The sequence below is a fragment of the Leucopleurus acutus genome, assembly GCF_964270905.1.
Source record: "Leucopleurus acutus genome assembly, chromosome: 6".
NCBI lineage: Eukaryota > Metazoa > Chordata > Mammalia > Artiodactyla > Delphinidae > Leucopleurus > Leucopleurus acutus.
In genome coordinates, this window is record NC_139149.1 from 117005582 (window position 1) to 117026178 (window position 20597).

The following is a 20597-nucleotide window of genomic DNA, read 5'->3' on the forward strand; positions in this document are numbered from 1 at the left end:
GTGTGCTCCCCCGAGTCGGCCGCTAGGTGGGGGCCGAGAGCAGTGCATGAACGGAGACTCGGAAACTCCCAAGCTCCCTCCTCCTTCCCCCGCCCCTGTCCGTCCCACTCTTCCCAGGAAGATTCTCACGCTTTCCAGCGGTTCAGACGCTGTTTAATGGGCAGTGGGGCAGGGACGAAACGTGGCATTCACCACTGAGAGGGCAGGATCAGTTAAAACCCCACCTTCGGAGAAGCCTCCACTTAAAATTCCTGAAAGTCTCCTGTGACGTCAGGAGGTCTGACTGCTCTCACCTGCCCGGCTGGGTCAAGGTCGGCTGGGTCAAGGTCAGGAACAGGACACGCCGTAAAGGGAGAGGGACGGGCCTGAGACCCCATGCTGGGTGCCAACCGTGGCCCTGGGACTCCCGGGGCTGGCACTGCGGGCACAAGAGCCCTTGGGGCAGGGGGCCGGCGGCGATGGGGACATGCGCAGAGGCAGGTTTCGGTGCTGAAGGGACAGCGCACAGGAGAGCCTCTCAGAGGGCAGCCGGGTTTGCAGGAACATACCTGTGACATCCAAAGGACGCTTTTTTAGAGCCGTGACCACTGGCCCATCTTTCCTGCGTAACAGGGGGCTGCTCCGTCTTTCAGCCACTTTCTGCTTTAGCCTGGAGCGTAATTTCAGATTGGGTTCAGATGCTGCACGGAAAGGAGACACCATTACAAGCAGGCAGACACAACTGGGGTCACGGTTATCTCGTGGGCAGTGTAAGAATATGCTCACTGGGTAAATATTAGCTTAACACAGATGCACTGTTCCAGGCTGGAGCAAGGCGGCAACCCGAGGCCTCGGGCAGAAGACGTCCAGCCCCATCCATCAGTCCAAACACTGACGCAAGTGCACCTGATGCCTTTAGTGAACCGTCTGCGGACAGAGGGTTACATACATGTTGGAGCGGTCACTGCATTTACGAGTAGCTGGGAGGAAACCCGGCCATCGGGGATGGTTTTGGGGCTCTGGGCCACGAATGTTACTATTACCCCTACATTACAGACTTTCCCGTTCACCTGAGAATCACAAATTCCTCCCTCGCGTAACAGACCAGGAGCCAGCTGCCCACTCGAGCTCCCGGCCACCGAGAGGGTGCTAAGGTCAACCCGCCCTGGCGAGAGGCTTAGCCATGCTGCCTGCAGGTGTTCGCCTGACCCCTGGGCACAGGTGCTTAGGCTTGGTTTGGTTTTGGTTAACAGCTCTGCTTGTGTGCGTGGAGCCCTTTGCAAACCCGCATCTTGAAGCCCACGGTGGTCCCAGCCTCTGCGCCTGGAGCCCAGACGCTCCCGCCCCCAGGCCAGTCCAGTCCCACCTTGGGGGTGGGCCGGCTTGGGAAGACGGCAGCCTCACCCAGCCGGGCCCTCCCGGTGGCCTCCAGACACAGGAAGGCAGCTCGGGAGTCCAGGGCAGTGGTGAGGCCACCACCCAGGAGACGCGTGTGTTCCGAGGCTTTGCTCAACTACATTCAAGCTTCTACTTGTGGGTTTGCACACTGCGGAGTTTCTGCCTTTTGTTTTGTTGTAATCAGCTGCCCCGCTGCTTTTGATCTCTCCGGAACGGGAAGCTCGCTGCTGTCTGGAGCAACAAGCAACATGACCAAATGCCCCCGAGTCGGGCGCGAGCTGGTTGGGCTCTGAGAGCCGGGCCGCGCCGGCCCCTGCGACTCTGCCCTTTGTGGAGCACAGCAGGCGGGGCCGGGGCCAGCTGCCGGGTGACCCCGAAGGAGGCCGGCAGGCAAAGGACAGTTGCTCTGTGGATCTTGGGGGAGGAGAGAAGCAGGCCCCTAAACGACGCTCCCCAGAGAAATCAAAGATGGGCAGGGAAGGTGCAGCCCTTCCCAGAGGCTCAACCTGCTCTGGACGCGCTGCTTCTGGGAGAGACGCCCTCTGCTTTGCAGCATATTTGTGTAGAAAGCAAGGTTCCCCGGCAAGACTTTCATGTCGAAAGATGGAGAGGATCCAACTACAAAGCAGCCTTCCCCACCGGCTAGAGGATCCACTTCTATTGTTTTTAATACTATTTTTACGTTGTTGAGATAACTGCAGATTCATATTTCATTTGTTTCTATTTCTACACTGAGTTTCTTACTTTATCATTATTTAAAAAGAAAAAAGAAAGCCCAAACCCCACCAGATTAACAGGCAAGGAAACAACTCTCCTCCTACTAAGATCTCAGCTGAACCGACACAGGGTTTCCACAAACACATGTCCGGCCCGGGGACGGAAGCCGCTCCTGAGATCCAGGGCGGTGCAGCACCCACAACAGGGAGCGCGCGGCCCCCGGCCCCACTGGGGGCCCCTTTCAGGGGCACTGAGGTCAGTCTGTCTGGAAGCAACACTGCCGTGTCCTGACATCACGCCCAGCAGCGAGTGAGGAAAGCACAGACTGAGCCGCTGAGGGCGCCCAGCACGTGGCGGGGGCAGCGGCACAGAATTCAGAGAGTTGTGTGTGTGTGTGTGTGTGTGTGTGTGTGTGCACGCGCGTGTGTGCTCAGAGCTGCCCTTTTCGGAATCCTGAAAGGACAGTGAAGGACGCTTCAAACAAAGGTGAAAGAGCGGAAAGGAGATATCTGAAGAAGAAGCTGAGAAATCTGAAAATTGGGAGTAAAAAGGCCCGACATCAAATTAACAGAGACACCAGGAGAGGACAGAGCAAACACAGCAGGGAAATCACTGGCAAAGTAACTGGAGGTGTGCTGCTGCATCGGAGGAGACCCAGTGCCCAAAAGGGGTCAGCGTGGGCTCGCTGTGGCCTGCAGCCCCTCGCCGGGGGGTGTCCGGAGAGGTTTCAGAGCTGCAGGGCCCAAGGGTCTACCTTGTGAGCAGTGTCGGGTTCTGCAGGGCCCACTCCCGGGGCGAGATGAGGACCTGAAAGTCCTGAAGGAAAGTGGCTTCTAGACCCGACCGCATCACGCATCACGTGGGAGCCAGAATGAGTGCATTGACCAGCACGTGAAGACTCAAAGAACTCACATTCCACGCGCCATTTCTCAGAAAGCTTGGAAGAGCTGCACCACCAAGATGAAGGGGGCCACACACAAAGGAGCACGTGGAGTCCAGGGGAGAGAGGCCGAGGCTCCCGGGACACCGCTCAGCGGCGCCCAGGGGCCGCGGGGGGCCTCCGGGCTGCAGCAGAGCTGCGGACCACCTGTCCCGGAAGAGCAGCTCCCCCTCTGCCAAAGCGAGGGGGTGAATTGAAAGCAAGTACAGGGACACATGGGGAATACAGCCAACGTTTTATAGTAACGACAAACGGAATATGACCTTTAAAAACTGTCCAGTGTACAATACTGTACATCAACGGTACCTCAATTAAGAAAACAACAACAACCCAGGCACGCAGGAAAGTAAGCAAATGAAAGGGCTGGGGCGGGGCTGGGCGGGGCTGGGGCGGGGCTGGGCGGGGGGGGCGGGGCTGGGCGGGGCTGGGCGGGGGGGGGTGGTGCTCAGCTGCTTCCCGAGTGAGCCTGCGCGGCTCTCTGATTTACGGACATTTATTTCCCTCGATAACAATAAAAAGAGAACTCTAGAAAGACAAAAGACAGACTAGAATACTAAAATTTTTTGTAGCATACATGACAGAGACAGGGTTGGTATAAACGTATAAAGCAACAAGGAAAAAAAAAACGGCTGACAGAAAAGCGATGGGGTGAGCTGCCTTTAAACACTGGACCTTTAGGGCCCCTCCCTGTGTGACTGGTATGGTTGCAGACGCTGGGCACAGGGGGTGCAAGAGAGACACGGTCTGGCCGGCACCCCTGCTGCCTGTCTCAGGAGCGCCGGCCACCCTGCGCCGTGGGAGCGCGGCAGAGGGGTTCTGCAACACGGCACTCAGCTTACTCCCTGGTAGGGAAGATGGAAAGTAAACAGAGACACCCAAACCCCACTAGCGATGACAGAACTGCTCTTTGAAACATCAGAGACATTGTGACTTCCGCACCCATCACACCTGCTCGAGCGACCCTACGAGTGACGTGGGGGAGGGGCCTCTCCTAAGCGGCTGGCAGGGTCCCGCGTGCTCCGCTCTTCACGCTACGCACACTCATTTGAACTGGCAGCTCCATTTTCAGGAGTCTATCCTACAAAAACAGTGAGCAAAGGGACCTATATTTGTGGGCAAAATAAAAACTAGAAAACTGTTACAACTGCTGTAATCTTCGCATGTTGGGATAATATAGAAAAAGGTTCTGCTCTTGATACATTGAAATGGAGTGGTACCCACGATACAGTGTTAACTGAATAATAAAGTTGCAGCCAAAGGGCAAAGCAGGTGTTTTTCTTGACAAAGAGACTGTCCGTACACATCATACACACACACACAGGCATAGGCCACATCTGCGCAGAGAGATGCCAAACCCGTAACGGGAGCTGTCTCTGGGGGGTAACACGCACATGTGTGCGCTCTACTTATGTTCTAATTTGTCGTATGTACGCCTTCCTTCTGGGATTTTAAATTAACAAAGCACTCTACTTGATGCTCAGGACTGGTATTTTCCTACACCCTCTTTCCTACTCAGTAGTTTCAACAGCGTATTTCAGGTGGCCATCAAGCTCAGATATGAACAGTGCGTGTCTGAAAAAGATTCGTTCAAGTCTCACTTCTCAAGTGAGGAGGAGTCCAAGTTTGATAGAAATCGAAGTTTGGAGCGAGGCCCTTCTCAGCGTAGACACTGCCTAGTACTTGACCATACTCGCCATCTCTGCAAGTTTCCTTGGAAAAGCACAACAAAGCCTTTTTGAAAACCTTCTGAGCACTTTCACACCTACTGTTTAATGAGCACAAAGTTGATGGAAGACAGCCCAGTACAAAAGCCCCGTGCGGGGGCTGGAAGCGGAGGGGGCCCGGCAGGGCCAGGCACTGTGGAATGAACCCCCTTCTCTCCGCCCGGGCAGCTCAGAAAGGGCCGATTCCCTGGCCCGGCCCTGAGCAACAGCCGCAGGGCATCTACCACCCTGTACCTGATGCATATAAAAGACACCCAGGTACAACTATGCACGGTGCGGGCGTTGCCCACCACTGCCCAGGCCACCAGGATGCCACGGGTTCCGCAAACTGCAACAGAACAACACATGGACCACGCGGCGACCGGCCCCTTCCCAAACTGCAGAGACGAGCATCACATGTGACAAAGGCGGCTGTGACCTCCTCCCTGGTGACCTCGACCCACGCTACACGTGGACGTAAAATAAACTAGTACAACTACTGTTCAGCTCACCAGGAGGCAGGGAGAGCTTCGCTCACTCACTGACACATGCGGCCACAGTGATCAGAGACACCCCGCTCTCCACTGGCTGCTGCATGCCGCCTTGCCTCCGGCAGACCCTTGTCAGGCGGTGGAGGCCCTGCTGGGGTGCAGGCTGAGGAGTGGGGCCAGGGCCTCTGCAGAGACCTGAGACGGGGCCTCGGTCCACTCTATCTGTACTGGGGTGAAAACCTAGCTTTGCCCTCCACGTGCCCGGGGCCCCTCCCTGGCCGGGCCCCGCAGGCGGAACCTGACGTCCACCCTGGGCCTGGACCCTGCCGTTCACCTCCTCTGGCGGGACTGGAGGAGGCTGAGGACTGTGGCCCGTCCCCCCGCCTGCCACAGCAGCTCAGGGCCTGGCACCCAGGAAGCGCCCGGCCACTGCTCGCTCACTCATCACAGGGAAGACACAGGCGGGTGGCAGCCGTTGCTTGGGCTCGGGCACGCGGCACTGCCTCGGAGTGAGCGCACCCCCTGCAGGCTAAGTGCCAGGAACCCAGAGGACCCCGGCTTACTGTCCTGTGACTTGGCAAGGCACCCAGCGCGAGTGTCCACCCAGGGGCCACTGCCAGCCCTGAGCTGGTAACAGACACACGGCTCCCTGCAGACCTGGACTCTGTCCCCTGGGGCCATCAAGGAACCACTGGGACAGCAGTTGCTGACAGCAGGGCCGTAAAGGCTCACTGAGGGGTCTTCAGTGACTGGATTGGGTGAAACGGGCCACAGGTATGCCCCACGCTCACGCTACAAACCGGACCCTGCCACCCCCGAGGGAACGCTGACAGGGAAGGGCGGGGGAGGGGCTGGAGGGCGCAGCTCCGTGTCCCTGGTGGCCTCACTGGAGGCTGTGTGCACGGCCCCCGAGCGGCCAAATCCTCCCTTCTGCTCCTGACCCCCACCCGCCCCCTGACCTGCCCTCTGAGGCAGCAGCCCCACAACGGATCCACCCCTGAAGTAGCGGCACTGCTGCCCCATCTCACAGATGTGCAAACTCGCTCGGCGAGGCTGTCTGCCAAGGACGCTGGACGGTGAGGGCCAGGCTGACTGCAGAGCTGTCCCTTGTGAAGCAGGGCGGCTTCAGCCAGCGAGGAGAGAAACCCGTCACATTTCCCGTATCTCAGCAACCAACCAGTGTTTCCTGTGAACAGCTGCTTCCCTCGGGGGAAGGGACAGGTGTGCTCTCCAGAGAGGAAGGGCCCTGAGGGAGGGGGACGGCTCCACCCGGCGGCCAGGAGCCCAGTTCTCCGTGTCCTCCGGAGTCTGCTGCTCCAGGGGCCGTGGGCACCACGCCTGCCACGCCCAGGGCGGGAGGAAGCACGGTGCGCCCAGTGCACCCACTTTACTGATGAGAGACTGAGGCCAGGAGAGCCTCAGGAATCTGTCCTGGGGCACGGAGCTGCAAACCAGGTGGGAGAGCCCGCCAGGCTGCAGGATCACCGCCCACTCGCTCAGAGCCCTGCTACCCCGGCTGCACTCCCACTAGGGCCAGGCTTCCCGGGGCAGGCGCGGCCTTTGTCTCCTCGCCCAGGGCCTTTCCAAGCACAGGCCCCGGTTTCGCTGATTGGAGCGTGGCTGATCTCAGCCCCAGGCTCCAGAAGGGGGGCGTGGAGGGCAACCTGGGGGAGCCGGCCTGGGTGCCGACAGACGCCCCTCTCTACGGAGCCCGCAGGCTCTCAGGGTGAAGCCCACGCCCTTCTTGGGGGACCATGGGTGACAGCCATGCACTCGAACTGGAGAGAAGAGGACAGAAGCTGCACTTTCACCTTGGATGAAACCCCGCCCACGTGGGCAGACGCCTCCCCTCTGACACGGGGGGCGGGGTGAGGGGCCTCTGCCGATGCGCTGCACCCTGGGGCCCCTGCCCCCACACCTGTGCTGGGGTCAAGTCCACGGAGGCTGAGCTGAACTCCCCCTCCCTTCACCTCCGGCTCCCGTTCGGGCTTTGCTACACCACGTGCTCTCCGGGGCGCAGCTCTGCCCCCCGAGAGGCCCCACGTCTTCTGTCCTTAGGACAGAGCGGCAGGGGAGCCCCCGGCCCTGCTCCCAATACCTCATCCCAGGGTGAGGAAGCTGCTTTAGAGCGTTTCTGTCCAGAATGGACCAAAATCCTTTGGAGGAAACAAAATTCGTCTTCACGAAGAAAAAGCTGTGTCGCACATTCCCATTCCGTGAAGCAGGCGCCCGGCATCTCCCATGCGGCCCTGCGGCCGTGGGCTCCACCTGCCACCTCTGAGACCAGGGCAGCTGGCCCTCCGCAGCCCAGGCCCTCACTTCTCGGGGGCAAAGCTTCCGGAAACACCTCTCCTCCGGCCCCTGGCCTTCTGGCCGCCCTAACGCATGGCCCACGGCCCGTCTGATTTTTCTTAAAAGGCGTTGCCGCTTAAACCACCACCGCTAGGAGAAAATCCAAGCGCCCTGGGAGCCCTGCTTGTGTCTGACACGCTTATCCTTCTGGTCCGTGAGGGAACTGCTGACGTAACCTGAGATGCGCACCTGAGGGGCCTCCCAGGACACGGTGAGCTCCCTCCTCGTACAGGTTTCCCTCCCCGCCTGGGACCCCCTCCCCGCCCGCTGCAGCCCCTGCACCGACCTGTCTTTCTGAGAGGAAAGTCATCTTTGGCGTCGTACATGCCCAGGACCGGGTGGCTGTAGGAGACCGACGCCCCGCTCTGGGGCGGGGAGCTCTGGTCCAGGGAGCTGTGCTGCGTCTTCCTGCAGAGAACGGGCAGGACAGAGTCTTAGTGACCCGCACGCACGGGCACACATGGCCGTGCAGAGGGAGCGCGCACGGGAGCCCTGCACAGGTCCCCACGACGCCGGTCCTTCCTCTGACGCGCCAGCCCAGCTCGCAGCCGGCCTCCTGGGCAGACTGGCCTCCTCTCTGGGGCAAGACTGAAACGACACAAAACCAACACTGAACAAGCGAACAGACGCCGACCGCAGCCTCCCCTGCCGGGCCCTCGGCGCCGGGGACAGCAGGCCGGCACGACCGCATGCCCGTGGTCCCGGCGCCTGGGCTCTGCACAGCCTCTTCCTCTCGGGTGTCTCCTGACTGGGTCTGTTCTTGGCTGGTGGGGGGGGGGGCGGGCTGTCACCACTGGCCACAGAGGGGACGGTCCTCAGGACACAGGGGACAGAGGGAGATAGGTGGGCTCCAGGTGCAAGGGACACAGGCGTGCCGGACGCAGCTGAGACCTGGCGGGGGACTTCGGGGACAGTGCTGGTGACGTCTGGTTCTTGAGGGCAGGAGCCACGTGGGGACTTCCCTTCAGCAGAAGTGCCTTTACGGGGACGGGGGCCCCAGCCATCTCCCCTCCCTTGGGGAGGGAGGGTTGGCGGCAACACCTCTGCCCTGGGAGCTGATTCATGAAATTTACTTGCTTTATGAGGGACCGGGCACAACGCAAAATCCTTGAAATGGCTGGACAGGGGCGGCCGCCAGGAGGAGGCTGAACGTGGGGACCAGACCTCGGGAAGAGGAGGGTGCCGGCCGCGCCTGACCGTCAGCAAACGTTCTGGGGGCGCGGCTGCCTCTGCTCGGCCTCCTGGAGGCTCAGAAGGTGTAATGAATTCTGTGAGTCTTTAAACTGTGTAATCTGCTTAATGACGTGGAACGAATTTGCCAACTTACTTATGTGGAATTTGTTAGACTATTTATTTGAATACACAGTACTCCACATGTGCGCACCTGGTGATATTTGAATTAAGAATGTGAGCACTTACATGCTTACAGGTGGGTATTTAAATATTTGAGAGCAAACCCGTGTAGAGAACGTGGTGATCACGGAGCCCAGTCCCAGGATCCCAGCTGGCAGCATCATGGGAAGCGCCCAGAGAGCCCCGGAGAACCGCCCTGCCAGGCTGTGCACCCCCTCTGCCCAGGGCACAGCACCTCCCAATCGGGACTCATGTCAAGGGGGCCAGGGCCGGGGATCAGGGCCGGACCGGCCACCCTCACGCTGGCTGTGCCCTCTTCGTGTCGTGCCGCCAGGCCTCACCTCGGGGGGCCACCCTTGCACAACCTCATTAGAGGTCTGAGGACAACTCTCTCTGCATCTGACTGACATCTTCAGGCCGCATCCTCCAGGGAGCATGGCCTTGGCCGGTTCCAAACCTCTCCTTCAGTGCCAAGTTCTAACCTGGGAAAGTTCACTTTCTCCTTCATAAGAAACATGGAAAGGCCTGTGTGTGTATTACATGATTTAAAAAAATAGACAATTATGATTAATAAAATATTATAGGTAATAATAACTCTTATAGTTATACTTTAATGGTAGAGTTTGTTTGTAATTAAGCCAGAAGTAGGAGAAGCTATTTGTTTAAGATCTAATAGATTTTCTCTTCTGATTTGATCTCTTGAGTTGCTGTCAGTATTCAAATCCTCACTTTCTTGTCCAGCCTTAAAATGAGCTAGAACAGGAGGCAGCTGGCATGAATCTGCCTGTGTGCTGGCCTGAGAGCTCTCAGGAGACCTGCTCTGCGTCGTCCAAGAGAGTGTGGCCCAGAGTAGGCAACCGGACTGATCCAGCTGGTACCAGCGCAGATGAATCCAGACGTCAAGAGGGACGCATGTCACGCACAGCAGCCTGGCTTCCCCAAACCGCGCAAAACCGAGGGAAACCAACTCATCACTAGATGCCCCGCGCTCAGGCCTCCCAAGGAAAACACAGGCCACCTGCCCTCGGGGGTGGGGGGGGCACCCGTCCCTCATCACACAGCCCAGAGCTCACACCTGCCCCCAGCAAGCAAGAGTCTGGACGTGTGAGCCAACGGCAAGTCCTGTCCCTGGCTGCATGCACACTTACACACACACACACACACACACACACACACACACACGCACACACACCCCACCCTTGTACCCCGGGGGCAGAACCTGAATTGCCGCTCTTGTGTCTAACTCAGCCCCAACCAGAATCGTCTTCCAGGTTTTCAAGCCTTCATTCCCGCCAGGGGAGGAAGCACTGGCAGGGTGTGTCTCTGCTGTGACCCTGGCTGATGGGAGGGGCACCTTGTCTTAAAGACAATCCTTCCTGATGAAGATGGAAAAACAAATATGCCTTGTTTTCTTTCTAAACGTTCCTCTGATTGTAATACAGAATAAAGCTAAACACAAGTTCGGCCATTTCAATTCTATCAACCATTGGCCTTTCCTATTACCTCAGATTTATGCAGGTGATTTAAAATAAATACAACTTGTAATCACTCACACCAGCACTGTCCAAAGGAAGTAACACCGGCTACACGTGCAGTTTAAAATTCTCTCATAGACATGTGCACACGAGCAAAAAGGAAGCAGTGAAATCAACTTCCGTGTTCTCCCTAACCCAATTTATCCCCAATCCTATCATTTCAACATGTAATCAATCTAAAAAGTATTAATGAAATAGTCCTTGTTCTTTTTTCCCACGAGGCTCTGAGATTCGGCGTGTCTGACATTCACAGCTTGTCTCAATCTGAACAGCTCGCTTCAACGCCCTGGAGTCCACGTGGCTGGTGGCTGCCACACGGACAGCCACCACAGTCTCATACGATGAGCTTAAAGCTGGGGGTTTTCACACGTGTACACCATGGAACCAGCACCCAGTAACCATACAGAGCAGCGCCGCCTTCACAGAAGGCCCACTGTCCTCTGGCAAGGGATCTCCACCCCCAGCTCCTGCCGCCTGGCTTCCTGTCACTACAGCTCAGCTGTGCTGACCCTAGAACTGCTGGCAAAGGCATCGCAACGCACAGACTCTGCGTCTTCGACCAAGCTTAACGTTTCTAGGTGTTGGCGGGCAGCCCTGGGCCTCGCTGAGCAGCAGACCAGGGAGCGGGTGCCCCTGTGTTTCACCACTCACCTGCTGGTGGGCACTCAGCTGCTTCCGTTCTCTGGCAATAATGAATAAAGCTGCTATGACCATGGGGACACAAGTCTTTGCCCGGATGGAAGACTTTACTTCTCTTGGAGAAACACCTAGGAGCATGGCCAGGTCATGGGGTGGGAGTATGTTTACCTTCATAGGAAACTGCCACGGTGGCTGTGCCACTTCAATCCCCACTGGCCACGTGTAGGGGTCCAGGGCCTCCACGCTTTGGCCAACACTGGGTTTGTTCAATTTCAAACCCACTGGGTGTGAGGGGGCATCTTGCTGCGCGCTGCATTTCCCGGACGACTCACCATCTTTTCATGTGCTTACTGACCATTTGCATCTTTATTTTGTGAGGTATCGGGTCACGTCTTTTGCCCATACTTTTTCAGGAGGTTGCCTGTTTTTTTGTTATTGACTTGTAGAAGCTCTTTATATGTTTTGGATCAAGTGCTCTGTCAGATACATGCATGGCGAATATTTTCTTCCTGCCTGCGCCCTGCCTTTTTATTTTCTTAAGGGTGGCTTTCAAAGAGTGAAAGTTTTACATTTTGATTAAGTTTATGTTTTTTGGTTTATGCTTGAAGATTTTAGTGTTTTAAGAAGTCTTTGCCTACCTCTTCCCCAAGGTCATGAAAACGTTTTCCTATGTTTCCTTCTGGAAGTTTTAACAACTTAGCTTTTACGTCAGGTCCATGACACTTAAGCTGACTGTCGTGTGTGGCACGAAGCCAGGGTCAAGGTGCGGCTCTTCCCCTACCAAGACTGGTTCTTTGCTGGATTTGTTTTCCAGCAGAGTTTTGCCTTCATGCAGCAAGTGAATGTGGTCCATGATCTGGTTTGGTTTTGGGTGACAAAACGAGAAAGGTGCCAAACCCAATGCAAACAAACCCATCCCCGGCTGACTCTGCTGAGACAAGTCCTTCCCCACTGCAGCCTGCACGGCCCAGTCCCCCGGGGAAGAGGGAGCTCCCCACGAAACGCTGGACCCGGGCAAGCAAGCCTCCGCCAGGTCTCAGCCGCCCTGCTCACCAGGGAGCGGCGTGTCAGCCCCTTCTGGCACCCTGCCCCCAGGCCCAGCCACCCTGCATGCCCCCACCTGCCCCTTCTTGGCTCCCAGGTGCTCCTTGCTGACCCCTCCTCCCCAAAGCCCTTTCTCCCTTCCAACCTCCTGGCACGTGCAGCTCTGCGGAGACCACCCCTCCCCGGCAGCCGCCAGCACTTTCCCATCCTGCGGGCTCCGTCCTCCCCGTCATGTACAAGCACATCATCAAGGCCTCTACTCTTGCCAGCCTGAACACCTCACACCCCACCACTCACGGGGTGTCCTGGGCCTCTATTCCTGCCAGCCTGAACACCTCACACCCCACCACTCGCGAGGTGTCCTGGCACTGGCCGCCCCGATCTCTTCACGTCACTGTGGCCACTGTCAGAGGACCCCAGTGTGGTCAACCATGACCTCTGCTCTCACCACCCAACCTCCTTTGGGCCCACAGCGCTCTTACTGCTGCTCCCGAAGCCCCCCAGCTGGGGATAGACCCTCTCCTGAAACGGCTCCTGGCATCCGACCCTTGGATCCCATCCCCTCCCCCATGGAGGATCTAGGAGCACCTCCTCACCCCTGCCCTACCGGCTACTCCTGGGCGGTGCCCACGTCCTCGCCCGCCTGCCCACCCTACCTAACCCACTGCACTGCAGGGCGTCTGCCCAGCAACCTGCCCCAAAGGGGGAAACGGAGCTTTCCCACTGCAACACCCAGGGGGCTGCCACTAGCGGGGGAGACCATGGATCGGCGCCACCACATCGTGGGGTCCCCAGGTGTGCTGCCCCAGAACTCTCCACCGCTCCGGGGCACACGGCTGCTGTGTATGGCTTTTCGGGGACCACCGCTGCCGTCTCTGCTCTGGGCGAGGTATGCCGCTGGCTGAACGGCAGACAGCCTGCTCGTATGAGCGCGGCCTGAGGGGCTGCAGACACTCAGAGCAGAGATGGCCTCGGAACAGAAATGCCCTTCATGTTATACCACGATGACCAGCGTCATCTACTGAAACAAACGGGTTCATTCCAGTGGGATCTGGCGGCGTTTTAGCAGAACTGCTGCCCGTCTGGGGGCTCCAGAAGAGCTACATTTCCCCCCCAATGAATTAACGATGATCACATTTTCATTTATGAAAACTGCCCTGTGAGGTTTCTTCTAGAACAGAAAAAAGCCCTTGAAAAGTTGTAGAAAAGTATAGTCAAAGCGAAAATCTGAGGCACCTTTGACCATGGTTTAAAGCCACATAACTTTGTCACTCGCTTCCAACTCGGCATGTGTCGACTGCCAGCCCTGCTGAGCCGCGCACAGGCCCAGAGGAAAGGGCCCCGGCACACGCGCATCCTCGCCACAAAGTGAAAGACCTCTTTGGCTTTCAGTTCTGAGCACGAACAAGGCACTTGGTGGTCTCTGTCCATTAAGCGGGCTCTGGGAGAGGGTTCTTAGTATAAAAACAATGAAAAGACCACAGGTGCTTTTGACTTGCCTGGGAATCAATAACACACCGGGTAGAAATTTGGGAGGTGCCTACGGACGATTTAGACCAGAGTTCCTTTTTAAGAGGTTCTTTCTGTGGCCAAAGAACTGCGTGAGAAGCCAAGAATAATGGTTAGGCACTGGCCCCACGAACGTCTCTTTAAGGTTTGTTTAAAGACAGGCCCCCTCCGCACCTGGACGACGCTGGTCTGACCACATGTGCTGCTGGCTCACGGAGTTTCTAATTCCACGCCCTCCAGGGTGAAGAACTGAGCACCACTCCGGTCTACCCCCAGACCCCGTGCACCCGGGCGCAGGGGAGACCCGGCCCCCCCACTTACCCATACCAGTAGCGAGGGTCACTGGACATGCAGTGGTTCAGGTTCCGGTGGGCCAGCGCCTTCTTCTTATTGAGGACAAACTCCTGTAGCTTCATCTTCACTTCTGTGCTGGCCACAGCACCTGGCGCGGGAGAAAGCAGAGGCAGGTGATTCGCGGCTCTGCCCCAGGGGACCCTGAACCACGTGCCAGGAAAGGCAGGACAGGGATGGAGAGGGTGGGATTCCCATTCAGGACGCTGCCGACGCCAGAGAGCATCTCAAGGAGAAGAGACGGACAGGAGGGCTTGAAGGAAGAGAGCTTCTTCCCAGAGTATTTTACGTAATTGCACCCTATTTAAAATGCAGCACAAAATCCTATTGTAACCTAACAGGAACCCACTGCTGAAGGGAGTTCTAATCCTCTTACATAGAAGGAGGTCCTGAATTAGGCAGAGCAGCGGGGTGGTTTCTTTCTCGCTGCAGCAAGAAGGAACAGAGCCTCAGAGAAAAGGTGCCTGCGACCCGTGTGACAGGGGTGAGGCGTGCCTCCCGGGACCTGGGCAGAGGGCAGGGGCGGGGCAGCTGGGGCCCTTTCCAGCCCTGTCAGGGGATGTTCCTGCTCTTTCCAGCCTACAGCCACCTACTGAGACAAACCGTATTTCACCAAGTCGGACTAAAGCTGAAATCTTGGGTTCTGTGTTTTTTTTCTGGTGGTCGTAGCGGTTGTTCACAGCCCCGTTAGAGAAAACTGGCCAATTTGAGAAACAGACACACACAACTAAAGTCCAAGCCCACCACGCTGACTCAAGGTCTGCCGGCACCTCACGTGTTTTCCTCAGAGCTGCAATCAGACTCCAGGGCACTTCGGACCCATCCTTCCATTAGAGACGGCGGTGAGTGCTTTCCCTGTGGTCACACAGAATTCACACAGCATTTGTAATGGCGGGAAAACGCTTCAGGAGGTGAGCGATGCAGAGTTTACAAAACCCTTTCCCAAGCGGGAGGCACTTGTAGACGCTTCCTTTTGTTGTTCTTGTTAGAAACCACGTCGTGTCAACGTTTGTAAGTAAATGTCATCCCCCACGCTTAGGATTCTGTCCTCTGAAGAGATGAGCAAAATGCCTGCATCCAACAAAACGATATTAACAGCCCCTGAAGCACCTTCTAAGTTGTTTTCCAAAATGCCTCTATACATGACCACCAAGTGCAACCCCACTGGCCACAGACCAGGTACCCTGTGTCTCTATCAGTACTCAGGAGTACCACCTGACCCTGTGTCTCTATCAGTACTCGGGAGTACCACCTGACCCTGTGTCTCTATCAGTACTCAGGAGTACCACCTGACCCTGTGTCTCTATCAGTACTCGGGAGTACCACCTGACCCTGTGTCTCTATCAGTACTCGGGAGTACCACCTGACCCTGTGTCTCTATCAGTACTCAGGAGTACCACCTGACCCTGTGTCTCTATCAGTACTCGGGAGTACCACCTGACCCGTGTCTCTATCAGTACTCGGGAGTACCACCTGACCCTGTGTCTCTATCAGTACTCGGGAGTACCACCTGACCCTTGTCTATCAGTTCTCAGGAGTACCACCTGACCCTGTGTCTCTATCAGTACTCAGGAGTACCACCTGACCCTGTGTCTCTATCAGTACTCAGGAGTACCACCTGACCCTGTGTCTCTATCAGTACTCGGGAGTACCACCTGACCCATGTCTCTATCAGTACTCGGGAGTACCACCTGACCCGTGTCTCTATCAGTACTCGGGAGTACCACCTGACCCTGTGTCTCTATCAGTACTCGGGAGTACCACCTGACCCATGTCTATCTCTGATAATACTTGGGAGTACCACCTGACCCTTGTCTATCAGTACTCAGGAGTACCACCTGACCCTGTGTCTCTATCAGTACTCAGGAGTACCACCTGACCCTGTGTCTCTATCAGTACTCAGGAGTACCACCTGACCCATGTCTCTATCAGTACTCGGGAGTACCACCTGACCCTGTGTCTCTATCAGTACTCAGGAGTACCACCTGACCCATGTCTCTATCAGTACTCGGGAGTACCACCTGACCCATGTCTCTATCAGTACTCGGGAGTACCACCTGACCCTGTGTCTCTATCAGTACTCGGGAGTACCACCTGACCCGTGTCTCTATCAGTACTCGGGAGTACCACCTGACCCTGTGTCTCTATCAGTACTCGGGAGTACCACCTGACCCATGTCTCTATCTCTGATAATACTTGGGAGTACCACCTGACCCTTGTCTATCAGTACTCAGGAGTACCACCTGACCCTGTGTCTCTATCAGTACTCAGGAGTACCACCTGACCCATGTCTCTATCAGTACTCGGGAGTACCACCTGACCCTGTGTCTCTATCAGTACTCAGGAGTACCACCTGACCCATGTCTCTATCAGTACTCGGGAGTACCACCTGACCCATGTCTCTATCAGTACTCGGGAGTACCACCTGACCCTGTGTCTCTATCAGTACTCGGGAGTACCACCTGACCCATGTCTCTATCTCTGATAATACTTGGGAGTACCACCTGACCCTTGTCTATCAGTACTCAGGAGTACCACCTGACCCTGTGTCTCTATCAGTACTCAGGAGTACCACCTGACCCTGTGTCTCTATCAGTACTCAGGAGTACCACCTGACCCTGTGTCTCTATCAGTACTCGGGAGTACCACCTGACCCATGTCTCTATCTCTGATAATACTTGGGAGTACCACCTGACCCTTGTCTATCAGTACTCAGGAGTACCACCTGACCCTGTGTCTCTATCAGTACTCAGGAGTACCACCTGACCCTGTGTCTCTATCAGTACTCAGGAGTACCACCTGACCCTGTGTCTCTATCAGTACTCGGGAGTACCACCTGACCCTGTGTCTCTATCAGTACTCGGGAGTACCACCTGACCCTGTGTCTCTATCAGTACTCGGGAGTACCACCTGACCCTGTGTCTCTATCAGTACTCAGGAGTACCACCTGACCCTGTGTCTCTATCAGTACTCGGGAGTACCACCTGACCCGTGTCTCTATCAGTACTTGGGAGTAGCACCTGACCCGTGTCTCTATCAGTACTCGGGAGTACCACCTGACCCTGTGTCTCTATCAGTACTCGGGAGTACCACCTGACCCTGTGTCTCTATCAGTACTCAGGAGTACCACCTGACCCATGTCTCTATCAGTACTCGGGAGTACCACCTGACCCTGTGTCTCTATCAGTACTCGGGAGTACCACCTGACCCTGTGTCTCTATCAGTACTCGGGAGTACCACCTGACCCATGTCTCTATCTCTGATAATACTTGGGAGTACCACCTGACCCTTGTCTATCAGTACTCAGGAGTACCACCTGACCCTGTGTCTCTATCAGTACTCAGGAGTACCACCTGACCCATGTCTCTATCAGTACTCGGGAGTACCACCTGACCCATGTCTCTATCAGTACTCGGGAGTACCACCTGACCCATGTCTCTATCTCTGATAATACTTGGGAGTACCACCTGACCCTGTGTCTCTATCAGTACTCAGGAGTACCACCTGACCCATGTCTCTATCAGTACTCGGGAGTACCACCTGACCCATGTCTCTATCAGTACTCGGGAGTACCACCTGACCCATGTCTCTATCAGTACTCGGGAGTACCACCTGACCCATGTCTCTATCAGTACTCGGGAGTACCACCTCACCCATGTCTCTATCAGTACTCGGGAGTACCACCTGACCCATGTCTCTATCAGTACTCGGGAGTACCACCTGACCCGTGTCTATCGGTACTCGGGAGTACTACTTGCTGCAAATGAGAAGACCGCCTGGTTCCCTCTGCCAGGCCCTGACGACCCCGGGGACGTACATTGGTTCTCCTCTCCAGTGATGCACCTTTACGTCCTTGGCTCGCTTCTCTTTCAGAGTCTTCCTGTCGTGTGTGTGGTGCTGCTGTGGGTCTGTGTGTACACTTAAATGTGCAGCCTTTAGTGCGTGTGGCTTTTCTTCAGTAATACATTTACTGGCAGCTGCCACATGCTGGCGCGGCACATTTAAGCCTCACACGAATGCTACAAGCGCCACGTGGCCCGGGGGGGTGCGCTGAGGGTGGACAGCGCCAGTGAGGTTGTTCGGATGCTTGGTCTCGCCAGCGTCCCGGCTCTCGGCTCTGCGTTCTGCTTGCACATGCAAGGTCTGTCCTGGTCTCTCACTTCCCTTTAAAATGTGGATTATATTCTGAAGCTGTGAGATAACAGAAAACAGTGGTCTCTGCCCTGGTCCAGGCACAAAGTTCCTAAAACGCTTGCAATTCCCTAAGGGATCAGAGCATGAGAAGCAGCTCTTGTTCTCATGGGGCTCCTGGGTGGGGGATGGCCACCAGGAACACCAAGGCTTGACGAGAAGCTTGGCATTCTCAGCTCCACCCTCACGCTCCAGAGTGGGGAGAGGGGCTGTAAGCGGAGCTAGTAATTGATCACACCCACGTGAGGAAGCCTCCACAACACCCCAACTGTACGCAGTTCAGAGAGCTTCCGGGTTGGTGAGCACATCTGCACTGGGAGGGGGACCCCGACCCCACGGAGACAGAGTCTCCTGTGCTTGGGACCCTCCCAGACCTCACCCTCGGTATCTCTATCTGGCTGTTCATCTTCCTATGGGACTGAGTCCTGAACCTGCGAGATCTGATGCTTGCTCTGGGGAGATAGTGTCAGAATTGAGTGAAACTGTAGGACACCACCCGGTGTTGCAGAGAATTGCCTGTTATGGGGAAATCCTACGCATGTCTGGTGACCAGAAGTGTCAGGAGTGAAGTGCTCTGTGGGAGCGTGGTGTCTACGTAAGGCTAAAGGAGAAACACGAGACGAGAGAGCTGCGTTTTCCCAGCACTGGAAGGAAAAGACTTAAGTTTTTCCTAATTCAGATGTTCCAGTGCTTGTTTTTACAGCATCTATTCTAGTTTATCCATTGTGATTTTTTTCCATTTCCTGGAAGCTTTGAATTTGATCTTTTCACTGGTTTGGGAAACAATCAGTTTCATTTTATCCTTGTTTTTCTGGTGTTGGATTTTCATTCATTTAGTGGTTTTCTATTATTTTTCTTTCACATTTCACTCTGATGTATGAAATGAATTTTGGTGTATAAGACTGTACAGATATTTTGAGAAATTGCTCATATATTGTTAACATCATTAGAGAAATATCTTTCTCGTCACCTTTATCCCCTTCCAAATATAACTGTTATCATTCGCAAGTTGAATCTCTGTCTGTCTATAAATAGGCCTGCATTAAAGGCAGCATCCCACTGTGGCCGTTTCATGAGGGACTTCAGGGTCAGGCAGAACAAACCCCTTGGGAACAGGGTCCTCCACGCTGCAGAGGGACCTGAGCTAGGCCAGCCAGGGCAGCACCAGGAAAGTGCCCTAAACCGAGTCCCGAGCGCATCTGGGAGGGTCCGTCGGGACACACGGGCTTTTGTCTCGGGCCTTCTCGGCGTCCAAGGAGACAACTCAGCATCTCTTGAGCAGGGAGGCTTGCCCGAGCTCCATGTGCTGTGTGACGTTTGCGTGCGGGTGCACCAGCCAGTAGGCAGAGCAGCCCAGACCCAGCGACACCCAGCACGAAGGGCCACGGGAGTGGTGACCAGAGCAGGCGGTGGCAAGTGACTGGAGGTATAAACTCGCACCTCCGCTTCTGAGCAAGGCCCCTGGGTTCCCTCCAAATGCAGCCAGGGCTGGACTTGGACCGTCCTGAACACTTTCAGCCTGTCTGTCTCGTCTGAAAAATCACACTCATGGAAACACTGAAATCTGTGTATAACGTGCCTGACACGCAGCCCCCGGCATTCCTGACAGCCTCTCAGCCCCAGGCGGACACCTGACAAAATACACAAAGTGTGGACCGTGTCACAACACAAAGTGACCCCCAACCAGGGAATGGAGGGGGTGGTGCGGGAGGCAGGGAACGGGGCGCACAGGGGGCCCTTTACAGCAGGGAGTGGGCAAGGTAGGTTCAACCCCGCCAGGAAAGAAACGGGAGCCAGATGAGGGGCTTGGTGTCTGGCTCCAGTGCGCTGGCAGTGCGGGGACGGGGCAAGGTCAACGAGGTCAACACGACCCAGAGGGCCCGTCCGAGGAGCTGACCCTCAGGTCCTTCTGAAAGGACCGGAAGGAGTAAATGATGCAAAGCAGGGTTCTCGGGGGGCAGGAGCCAGCAGGCTGGGGGTCAGCTGGCCCGACCTGCTCAGAAAGCCCCCTTGACGTGGATGCACCCTGCCCTGCAGAGCGAGCCACGTTGAGGAAGAGCTCACTCTCCCTGCTCTGGCCACACCCCAGGCTCACACCATGGGCTCCTGAGCTCCAAGAAGGGACAAGGACAGACGCCCAGTTCCAGCAGGGAGGGCACGTGCACGATAAGTGCAGAGACGGGCAACGGCAGCTGCCCTGTCCGGGGGGACGCTGGCCCATCCCTGGCGGGGGCTGAGGTACCTCCAAGGCACCTGCTGGGCTGGGAGGTGGACAGTACCCTTGTCCCCTGGGCCGCCTGCAGGGCCCTCACAGGAGGAGGTGTGCCTGAGGGGTCCCCGGGCGGTCACGGACACACGTGGCCCTCAGCCAGCTCTAGGGTGGGTGAGTGCACCT

At 56.3% G+C, this 20597-nt stretch overlaps 1 protein-coding gene across 1 annotated transcript in view; it reads right to left on the bottom strand.

Moving 5' to 3' along the window:
- The window catches only part of HDAC4 (histone deacetylase 4), a 243137-nt gene that overhangs the window by 72000 nt on the left and 150540 nt on the right, over positions 1 to 20597 (bottom strand). Inside the window, exons 5-7 of the mRNA XM_082841226.1 lie at positions 13982 to 14102; positions 7867 to 7988; positions 549 to 680 (exon numbers count right to left, since the gene is read on the bottom strand). Coding sequence (XP_082697352.1) covers positions 549 to 680; positions 7867 to 7988; positions 13982 to 14102 — 375 coding nt within the window. The remainder of the gene's footprint in view (positions 1 to 548; positions 681 to 7866; positions 7989 to 13981; positions 14103 to 20597) is intronic.